The sequence below is a fragment of the Pinus tabuliformis genome, chromosome 8 (assembly GCF_031772625.1).
Source record: "Pinus tabuliformis cultivar Carrire ecotype Pingquan chromosome 8, CPIR1, whole genome shotgun sequence".
Lineage (NCBI taxonomy): Eukaryota > Viridiplantae > Streptophyta > Pinopsida > Pinales > Pinaceae > Pinus > Pinus tabuliformis.
This window is the reverse complement of record NC_142294.1, coordinates 960,351,057-960,362,603: the sequence shown is the minus strand read 5'-3', so window position 1 is coordinate 960,362,603 and position 11,547 is coordinate 960,351,057. Positions and strand designations below refer to the sequence as shown.

At 42.7% G+C, this 11,547-nt stretch overlaps 1 protein-coding gene across 2 annotated transcripts in view; it reads right to left on the bottom strand.

Moving 5' to 3' along the window:
• Positions 1 to 695: 695 nt before the first annotated feature.
• LOC149238659 (protein DJ-1 homolog A-like) overlaps positions 696 to 11,547 on the bottom strand; it is a 188,343-nt gene continuing 177,491 nt past the window's right edge. For both annotated transcript variants that reach the window (XM_089373136.1, XM_089373135.1), the window contains 2 exons: positions 1,239 to 1,379; positions 696 to 1,114 (listed from right to left, as the gene is read on the bottom strand). In XM_089373136.1, coding sequence (XP_089229262.1) covers positions 890 to 1,114; positions 1,239 to 1,379 — 366 coding nt within the window. In that variant the 3' untranslated portion in view covers positions 696 to 889. The remainder of the gene's footprint in view (positions 1,115 to 1,238; positions 1,380 to 11,547) is intronic.

Here is an 11,547-nt window from a genome sequence, read left to right as displayed (position 1 = left end):
AATTTACAGTGCATTACAAACTAGGGCCAACCCCCTGAGATTGGAAAAGAAAAATGGAGAGGCATCCGGCTAGTGACCTTTGGACTGATTGCCTATTAGTTATCACTTCATCTTCTATGTTACAGGTCTTGGAGTCGTGCTTTCATGTGGTACAGGTTTGAGTGCTACTGCTAACAGATCTCGAAGGAGAAAACACATGTTTTGTTTTAAAACCTCATAACAACAATAATGTATCTAATTTAAGATCACCATCTAGCCAAGCACTAAAAGATTGACGTATGGGACCCCTTGTTCCATTGCTTAGTTTATGGAGGTGTGCATACCCTATCCTCCTCCATATTCAAATATGACCTCCAAGGAAAAAACATATATTCTTAACCATTAAGCCCACTCAGGCTATTACTGGTGTTTTAAGAAATGTATGCCAATTGGTGCATTCAATTTTTGTTAATATTAAAAAATAGCAATTTAGCAAAATACAATCCAGAAATTTGTGTTATTGTTGACACGCCTTCAACCCTTACATTTATCTGTTACAAGAACTCTCTCCTGGCAGTATTTTGGGTATTTTGTGAATTTATTGTTTAGAATTATACTTTGTCAACTATCAAGAATTTTCATAGCATGTATGCAGGATCCATGTCAGCTAATAGGGAGTACTAGACCTTAGGCACCTGCCTTTGGTTTTCAACTAGTGGAACAAAGCACAAAATGCATGTTTCTGCACTTCTATTTCATTTCTTGAAAGAAATTCACAGCATTACAATGTAGCATTTTGCTTCTGAATATGATACAAATCATTAGATACACTGCAATGCGCTATAATGGATCCTATCAGATGCACTTGTAATTTCTCAGTGCAAAATTTGGAAAAACAGAATACCAATGTTCAGTAATCTGAAAGAGCCTCAGTATAATTGTATACCATGCCCTGAGCAATACCTCTGGCTCTGTCATGCCCATAAAGCTTATCTATTAGAGCAATGGAAAACTCCATCGCTGTTCCAGGGCCCTTGCTTGTAATCAATTTTCCATCGATCACAACTCCTGCATAAACATCACTCTGATCTACTAGTTTGCTGGAAAAGGATGGATGAGCTGTTGCCTTCTTATCCTATAAAAGAGAAACACAAATATGAAAAACCTTCAAATACGAAAGAAACATGGAGATTTAAGCAACCTGGAGCCAATATTCTGTTAGCTTGCTATAGCAAGCAATATGCAAAGGTCATACAAACCTTTAGGAGCCCTTGGGGTTCTAGTACTATTGCTGGAGATGCACAGATAGCTCCATAAACCCTATTTGATAATGCTTGCTCTCTCAGTAGCTTTCTCAAGGGCTCACACAATCCCAACCTTTCTGCTCCAGGTATTCCACCCTGTAAATATACAAGAAACCATGATTCAGTTTAATGTAATGGTTCAACTAATGCTGCGAATTTAGTCACATATAACCAAAAGCCAAGATTTGTCAAGACTGAATCATTTATATGTGCAAAATTCAAGATACAATTTAATAGATTTGAATCTAAAGCTATACTATATCATAATTTCACAATGCCTATTTTGCAGAAACTAGGAAACTAAACACTAATATATCATGTCTCTCCCCACTGTTGAAATATGTAACTAGGTTCGGTCTTCATAATGACATATGTAATCATGATTTTATGTATTTAATAAAAAGAGAAAAATAAATTTTATTATTGTTATTCTCGAGGCATGGGTTTGATGCTCAAGGGAGATTTATTTTTAGGTCAAGCAGCCATTGAGTATTTCTAGGGCTTGTCATTGAGTCTACAAGTCAATTGAGACATTGTCATGTATAAAAGACCCTTTTGGGCATGTTATATATTGTAAAGAAAATTTATTTGAGTCAAAAGACCCTCCAAGACCTCGTCAAGGTGAAAAGATCAAGTCGGCCTAAAGATAGCAATTCGTACCCCTCAAGAGCCTATAAATAAGAAGAAACTCGACCTCATTTGGACACTCTCAAGCAAGTTAGATCTCCACAAGATAGAAGCTAGAAAAGGATGAAAAAGGAAAAGAAGAGCAAGATAGAAGTTTTGGGCCTCTCTCTCTCTCTCTCTCTTGCTTGTGCTAAGGTTTTTATAATGACTGGGAAAAACAAAATTTTGAAGCCACATCGAAGCTGTGAAGTTGTGGTGCTGCATCGAACCTATGTCGCTGCATTGAAGCTGTGAAGCTGCATCAAAGCTTCAAAGTTGTGAAAGGTCGAAGTTGTGAAAGGTCAAAGCACTGAAGTTGTTGGGTTAAAGTTGCAAAAGAATTTGTTGGTCGAAGTTGCAAACGAATTTGTTGGAGATCGAAATTGCAAAAGTTGTTGAAAGGAAGGAAAGTTTTGACTTAGTCTTGGAGGGTCTTGGTCAAGGGTCATAGGTCTTGGAATTCGTCAATTGAAGATCTATAAGAAGAGAAGAATTATTGCGGGTTTTCCTCTCAGTTGGAGAGGTTTTGGCCCTGGCTGATCGCCTATATCTTGTGTCCTCTTGTCTCATTGTTCTTCATTGTTTGGTAGTTGTTTGATGATAAGAACACTAATTATAATCAAGTGAAAGAAGAAGCTAATAAAGTTAAGTAAAAATACATCACAAGCAGTTATCAAAGTAAGAGAAATTGCCTATCTTGCTGCCCCTAGATTTCTCAACATGGTATCAGAGCTAAGGTGACTACATCAAGGAAGGGCAACTTAAAGAAGGATACTCAAGGGCCGAAGCACAAGAAGATCATTCAACATCAAGGACATTGAATCATCAAGAAAGGATTCATAAGGGTCAAACAAACTAAGAAGCATTAAGAAGGACTACTCAAAGCAACAACAAGGAGAAGACCTCAAAACCCTAGCTCACTCAAAGATAGGGTTCTTCAACTGAAGCATTCTTGGGAAGCTTACAATCTCCATCACAAGGAAAAGAAGACCTCAAAGACCCTACATCAACTCAAAAAAGGATTACACATTGAAGCATCTTGAAGTCTCCAATTCAAGGAAGCGAGAAGAAGGTGTTGTCACCATCATCAAGGATTCAAGGTGATCTCCCTCTCTGAGTCAAAGACCACTTTTGAAGGAAGACATCTATTATCAACATCATCATCAAAAATCAAGAAGGCATCAAGTTGAAGATATTGTCATCAAGGAGTATCTTCACAAGTAAGTATCTTTATATCTATGTCTGAATCTATCAAAATGACTTCATTTTGCAAGGAGAGCAACAAATTGGTTGGGTCAACAAACTATCTTGCATGGAAAAAGAGGACAAATTTGATCCTCATAGAAAATGAAGTCATTAGTCATGTTAAGGGTTTAATTGTTGAACCACCAAAAGAATAAGTTCAAGGTCTACAAGATGAAGATATCAAAGGAAGAAGGAATAGCCTCATACTTCATGAGGGTGTCACAAATACGAGACCACCTGAAAGAGTTGGGGGAAATCATGTCAGAGATAAATGACCTCCGTGGTACTCAATGCACTACCTGATGAATACAAACTCTTAGTATCAAGCATTTTCGGGAAGAAGGAAGCCACCTCATTCAGTAAACTGGTCATTATCTAAAATTGAAGAAACCATGTTAAAAGCAAAAAGCGATATGGGCCCAAGTGAACAAGTTCAAACATTTGTTGCCATGACTAAGAGAAAAGGAAGGTTTGGAAAATTTGGTCCTCAGAAAAAGAAAAAGAAGGATATGTCAAAGATCAAATGCTATGGTTGTCAGGAATATGGGCATCACAAGAAAGATTGTCCAAAATTCAAGGACAACAAAAGGAAAGAAAGAAATGAGGCTCATATCACTGATATAGTAGAAGAACCAGAAGAGAATAAATCCAAAGCGATAGATCTTCACTATTAGGGTTTCTCCAATTCTTAGGAAGGAGAAGTGGGAGGTGAAAAAACCTCCACCATGGCAGTGAAGATGAGAAGCATTATCACGAGATACATCTTAGTAGAAGATGGCACCATGTCAGAAGCATACAATTAAAGCAAGAGCTCGAGATATCCTTATAAAAGATTGAAAGGTAGCTCAAGTAGAAGTCTACATGGTTGTAGCAATCATCATAGAAGGAAGTAGCTCTTGGTAACCTCATTGAAAGCATAAGTAGTACTTATGGTTAGAAGAAAGTCATCTAGTGTAAAGCTCATCATACATCATTAGGAAGAAGCATTTGCAGGATGAGGATAATCAAGATCCTCTATTGGAATTTTCATTTGAAGGTTCACCTCTTGGAAGAAGCAAATGCCTCGCTAAGAATTCCACCTTGTATGGGATTCATTGTTTGGAAGAATGATGGTATGATGACAGAGGAATGTAGCATAGATGTTTGAAGTACTCTCAATCAAGGAAAGGAAGTTGTTGAAGGAAGCCTAGGTGACCAAAAGAAGGAAGAGGTATGTATGCATATATTTAATTGATTCATGTTGTCATATGGTTGCATGTGTAAACGTTCTATCTCATGAGCATGATCAAAGAAAAGGGATCTCCTCCTTTGGAAAGATGCATGAGGGCATAATTCACATATTGACTAGAAGAAATCAACATAACATGTCCTCATATGGAATATGAGGTGGTTGACAAAGATGAAGGAACTATGAATGAAAGTTCTTGGGAGCAATATGTGAAGAAAGAAAGAAGAGATGTGAAAGATAAAACTATGAGCACGTAGAAAAGGAAATCAACATCCGATGACTAGGAGAATTGACCATGACATCTCCATGGAAAAGGTATAAAGACTCTGATGAAGTCTGGAAAGAAAGAAGACCCTTGACTTTGAATATATTGAAGATGTATCAATATATATGCAGGATGTTGATGTTGCTACAAGAATATGTCATCATGAAGGGCTATCACAAAAGGTAACTTTGATTTGATGTTCATTTTTTTATTTGTGAACACCATCTGGATGGGTTAATGCAGGGCTACTAGAAAAAGAGTTGTAGATGTCACCTACAACTAGCACTCATGTGGTGGGAACAAAAGATCCTACGAGAAGCATGACATGGAAAAGGTAAATGTATGAAGGAAAGCCAGATATGGACTAGAAGATCACTTTCCGATGAAGAAAAAGGATGACATGACTGACATTATTCGTAAGGAAAGTGATGGATGGTCGATGCCCTACAAGAAAAGATGAAGGTTCCATAATAATGAAGAAGAAATTCATGACATCGAAAGGAGGAGCCCTACAAGCAATTATTGGTCCCATGATCTCCACCAAAGAATAGATATTTTTTGCTGGGAACAAGTCGATTAATATGGAGCTTGGAAGCAAGTCCTTGGTTAAGAGGGAGCTTGGACAAGTCCCGATATGAGAGGGAACTTGTGCACATTCCTTTTGTAGGAATAGGTACATTCCTTTATAGGAATGGGTATATCCTCCCTAGTTGAGAGGGAGACATAGACACAACATTCTTGTCTAGAATGGAGTATTGGGTAAGCATCTGGCATCCGATACTCTTTGAGGATGTGGTAGAGCATCCAAGATAAGAGTCGCTGTAGAGGACCGATATTCTTTGAGGACTGGGAATCCAAGATAAGAATAGTCTTGGAAGGACATACCCTGTGAACACCCGGGTGGGGTATGTTCTTTGAGAGACAATGATAATGGTGTCTATAAATCATTGGTCTTGCAAGCATTGTGCTCTAATCTTGTGGAGAGATAGAGTTGTTAGTCGAGGGCTTGCTACGTGACAATGTCGGATGATATGATGCTAAACAGATGGGTTACAAATCCAACTCTTCTTATGATAATTCTTCACACTGAGAATATCCAAGTACCTTGTATGGATTATGAATACTTCCATAGTTAAGAGGGAGCGTTGAAATATGTAGCTAGGATCGATCTTCATAATGACATATGTAATCATGATTTTATGTATTTAATAAAAAGAGAAAAATAAATTTATTATAGTTATTCTTGAGGCATGGGTTTCATGCTCAAGGGAGATTTACTTTTAGGTCAAGCACCCATTGAGTGTTTCTAGGGATTGTCATTGAGTCTACAAGTCAATTGAGTCATCATCATGTGTTGATTTGTGTAGCTTGGGAGGTACTCCAAGCCCTAGGGTTCAGGGTTTGGAGGGAAAAGCACCACAAGGGTAGCTTGTGGGCTTGGAACCCAAGTGTGGGGTTTTGCACCCATCATGATTTGGGCCAAAACCGTAATGAGAAATCGACATGTGATGGATGAGGATGATAGTGCTCAACGAGACAATTCCAACGCAACGAGAATCATCCACGTCCGAGTTATCGTTAGAGAGAAATGAATTTTTGAAGTTGACAAGTTAATTATTGGTTGTCAAGTCATGTAGCCTTGGTGTAAATAATTCCAATAGGTGTGTCTCTTCATAATTCTTTGAAGCCCCTCATTATGTCTATAAATAGAGGGTGAGAACATGTGTTCTAAGCATCCATTTTGTGGCAATACATCTCAAGGTCAGCTCTAAAATTAGAGCAAGCTAAGCCGCAGCAAGAGAGCGCCAAAGGGACAGCGTGGAGGAGCTTAAGGAACAGCGTGGCATTTCTATGGAGAGGTTGAGTTGTTGTAGCTAACAACGGGCTAATTTGAGGTTGTAATATCCCTTATCATGGATATCCCTCAAACACAAGCAAACTCCAACCAGAGAAATAACAGTAATGCAACATACAATAATGTATACATAGAATATAAGCAGAAACTCGAGAAATGTAGAGAGAAATGCTAAGCTAGTTTATTATACTGAGTAATGGAAAGAGTACAAGAGGTGATCAGAAAGATAGCACCTCGACTTGCACAAGGCATGTGAAGAAATACACTCAGAATGGTAAGGAAATGACCTCTCTCTGAGCTACGTCCAAACTACAGGAGAACTGCTGTGCTGCTGCTACTACTTGAATCAAATGAAGATTTGGGGTTGTTCCCCTCCTCAGAAAATGTTGAAACTCTGGAATCAACTCTGCTCAATAAACCCAGAAAAGCCCAGAAAGCTTTTCTAAAATAGCTGACCCCCGAAAATCACCCCTTGAGGTTCTACGCTATCCCTCAAGGCTCTGCGCTGCTCCTGAAGAGAATCCTCCAAAACTCTACCCGAAACTCTGCCAAAATCCTCCAATATGCAAGGGTTGATCCCTTGCTCAATCTCCAAGCTCAAATCCTCCACAAAAACCCAATCCGGAATTCCTACCAAAGCACTGTGTCCTCCCCTCTCAAGACTGCGTAGTCATCAAAATACTCAACTCCTCCTCAACTCTAGAAATCGCTCCTCCTGCAAAATACTCATGAAACTACCTTGCTCCTCTCTCCTTTATAGCATTGGCCTCTCTCAAACCCTAAGGCCCACCTCCTCCAACGTAGCCTTTCTTTTGCCACGCGTTCCTTCTCCATCTGTGCAGTCCCTCCAAGTGTCTACGTGGGCCCCTTCTCTACATGGTCCTTGGGCCCCCTTGGCTCCACTTTTAAGTTACAATGTTGTGCTACTAGGGAGTGACTTTATTCATAAAGTGAGTTATGTCCCCCTTTCCTCACTTTTTTATTTATAAATAACTATAGAAGGCAAAATTGAGCAAAATCAAATATTCTAATTAGCCATGGCTAATTAGGAATATTACAGTCTCTCTCGACAAAATGTTGCTTGTCCTCAAGCAACTGAAGTGATGGATGCTGCAAAAATTTCTCACTCTCCCAAGTGGCATCCTCATCCGGTAAATTCTTCCATGTCACCAAGAATTCCCGGACCGTCCTGCTCCGTAGCTACCTCTCCCTGGTAACAATAATAGCCTCTGGCTGCAACACCAAATGCCGCTCATCATCCATGGGTGGTAGCTCATATGTCACTGTCACCTGCTGCCCCAATGCCTTCTTCAGGCATGATACATGAAAAAAGTAATGAATCTTGTTGCCTTGGGGCAGCTCCAATTCATACGTAACCTGTCCAATCCTGCGTATCGCCCTGTATGGCCCATAAAAGTGGGGCTTGAGCTTATCAGCTCCCTTCTGCTTCAGTGACGACTGTCGGTATAGCTGTAATCGTAGGTAGACTGGGTCCCCTACTTCAAACTGTCTCTCCACCCGACCCCTGTCAGCATACAGCTTCTGCTGGTTCTGCGTTGTAGCCATATTATCTTTGAGAGCTCGGAGGATATCCTGACTCTCTTGGATCCAAATCTTGGCTCTCGGAGCCTTGTTAGCACCAAACATCACATCAGCAGAAGATAAAGGATGATACCCATACAAAGCATAGAATGGTGACATACCAATGGACATGTGATGTGTAGTGTTGTAGCAGTACTCCCCCAGATGCAGCCACTTCAGCCATGCTCGCTGTTGCCCACTGACATAGTTACACAACTAGCCCTCCAACCACTTGTTAACTATCTCCGTCTGCCCGTCCGTCTATGGGTGATAACTGGTACTCGTTGTCAACTCCGTCCCCACCAACCGGAAAAGCTCCTGCCAAAACCTGCCCATGAAATGGCTGTCCCTGTCACTGATGATGGTCTTAGGAAGACCATGTAGCCTGAAGACCTCTCTGAAGAACAACTCGGCCACCTGCACTGCTGTGTAGTGTGCGGATATGGCGAAAAAATGTGCGTACTTTGTCAGTCGATCAACAATGACAAAGATACAATCCTTGCCCTGCACCATGGGCAACCCTGTGATGAAGTCCATCGAAATACTCTCCCATTTCCCCTCCGGAATGGGAAGAGGCTGCAATAATCCTGCGGGATGGCTCATCTCCCCCTTGTTCCTCTGGCAAATATCGCACTCCCGGATATGCTGAAGTACGTCCTCCTTGAGGCCCTTCCATGAGAACCTCTCTCTAATGGCCCTGTAGGTTTTGGTAAACCCCTGATGGCTAGCCAATGGTGAATCATGTGATGCCTGAAGTATCTTCTTCTTGAGCTAAGATCCCTTAGTCAAGAAGATCCGGTCCCTATAGTAGAGGATCTTGTCGATTACCCTGTACCTATCATCCGCCACCTGCCCATCCAGAACCTCACATGCAAATCTGTCCTTGGAGTACTCTACTAAGAGTCGAGCCCTCTAATTTGTGTCCAAGCTCATAAGAGACAACGTGGCTGGTTTACGTGAAAGGGCATCTGCTACCATGTTGTTCTTACCCTTGACATACTCAATGTCAAAGTCATACGCTTGGATCTTACTGATCCACTTCTGCTGGCTCTCCTGTAGCTGTTTTTGCTCCAAAAAGAACCTGAGGTTGTTGTGATCAGTCCTCACCCTGAACCTGTTACCCACTAAATACTGCCGGAATTTGGCCAATGCATGCATAATCGCCAGCATCTCCTTGTTGTACATAGAATACAACCTCTCGTGCGGAAGGAGCTTCCAGCTCTCAAAGGCTATAGGGTGATCTCCCTGCATCAACACTACGTCAATCCCCTCTCCCAACGCATCACACTCCAAAACAAATGGCTGCGAAAAATCCGGCAATACAAGCACTGGGCAGCTGCTCATAACCTCCTTGAGCCTGTCAAAGGCTCGCTGCGCTGTATCCGACCAACTGAATGCCCCCTTCCTCGTCAGATCTATCAGGGGTGTAGCAAGCTGTGAGAAACTCTTGAGGAACTTCCAGTAATAAGTACAAATGCCAATGAATCCCCGAAGTTCTGTCACGTTCCTCGGCTCCGGCCAATCTCTAATGGCCCTGATCTTCTCCTCGTGGACTCTCACTCCGTCCACCCCTATGATGTGTCCCAAGTACAACATCTCCGTCAACCCAAACTCACACTTGGAGAGCTTGGCATAGAATTGCTGCTCCTCCAAGATGCGCAACACTGTCTCAATGTGCTGGAGATGCTCCTCCCAAGTCCTACTGTAAATGAGAATATCATCAAAGAACACCAACACAAACTTCCTTAAGTGACTGCAGAAGATGTGATTCATGCAGGACTGGAATGTAGCTGGGGCGTTGGTTAGCCCGAAGGGCATCACCAAAAACTCAAAGTGCCCATAGTGACACCTGAAGGCGGTCTTGGGAATGTCCTGCTCCCTCACGCGAATCTGATGGTACCCAGATCTCAAATCAATCTTTGAGAAGAACCGTGCTCCTCTCAACTCATCGATCCTGGGTATGGGGTACCTGTTCTTTAGGGTCTTCTTGTTCAGGGCCCTGTAGTCAATGCACGTCCTCAATGTGCCATCCTTCTTCTTCACCAACACCACGGAAGAAGCAAAAGGACTCGTGCTCGGACAAATGTGCCCAAGAGCCAGCAACTCCTGAATGGCCCGCTCAATCTCATCTCGCTAGGCCTTGGGATGCCTATAGGGAGTAGTAATCACTACCTGTATGCCCTGCTCAAGCTCAATGGTGTGCTCAAACCCCCGGTCCGGTGGCTGTCCCGGCGGAATCTCCCTGAACACTGTGGCATACTGGTCCAAGACTGCCTCCATCCGATGAGCCAAAACAGTCTGAGGCGAATATGTGTGTTGTCCCCGTATCTTCTCATGCCTCCCTCTCTTCTCATCATCCCACTCCATCTCTAGGGCCTTCCAATCTGTCACGACCTTCCCTAGAGTGATAAGCCATTGAACACCCAGTATCATGTTGGTGTTCGGAATATCGACCACGAAAAAGTGGTCAGTCAGTGTGTAGGTGCCCATCGTCACTGATAACTCTGGAACATAACGAGCACACACCATGGTCTGATCTCTTGGGACCAAAACTGAAAAGCCATCGAAGCTCTCTGTCTGTATACCTCTACGCTCAACCATCTGTGCATCGATGAATTTGTGGGTTGCCCCATTGTCAACCAAAACTGATACTTGCTGGCCACGTACTGTCCCCCGTACACACAGCGTCAAATACTTGGGAACTCCTCGCAATGCTGCAAGGGCCCCTCTGGTAAGTGCAAAATTTGCAGCACCTGCTGGTGGTGGAGGTGGCAAAGGATCCTGCGCAGCATGACTATCTCCTGCCTCCAGATCATCGTCCTCATCCTCTTCCCCGCTGCTCTCGAAGAAGACCTCAATAAAATGTGCTTTGCCAGCAGCACATCTATGTCCCGATGCCCACGGCTCCTAACAGGTAAAGCACAACCGCTTCTTCTTCAGCTCCCTCCTGGCATCATCATCAATCTGTGCTCCTCCTGGATTCCCCTTTGGAAGCGGAATCCTCACATTCTTCCACTTAGGCTAGAAAGCCTGTCTCTAGGGGTAAGGTATCCAGGCCCTGGGTAAGGCATCCTGTAAGTCCCGGGTCCTGCTAATAGCATCCTAGAGTGTGGCTGGTCTAGTGGATCTGACTAAACCCCAAAGTGGCTCTGTTAACCCCTCAACAAACATGTAGATCCTCCGTGCCGCGGATAGATCTGGCACCATCACTGAAACCCTCAAGAAGTCTGCAATGTAGGGCTCTGGGTTCCCAGTCTGTTTGAGCCTCGTCAACGCAACAAAATGTTGTTCCGGATCCCTCCGGTCAAACCTCTCTATCGATCTCTTGGTGAACTCGACATATGTCGTCACTGTGGAGTGTCCGAGTGTAACCAACCCATGGAACCACCAGTCCTGGGCCTCACCATCCAAATGTAATGTCGCC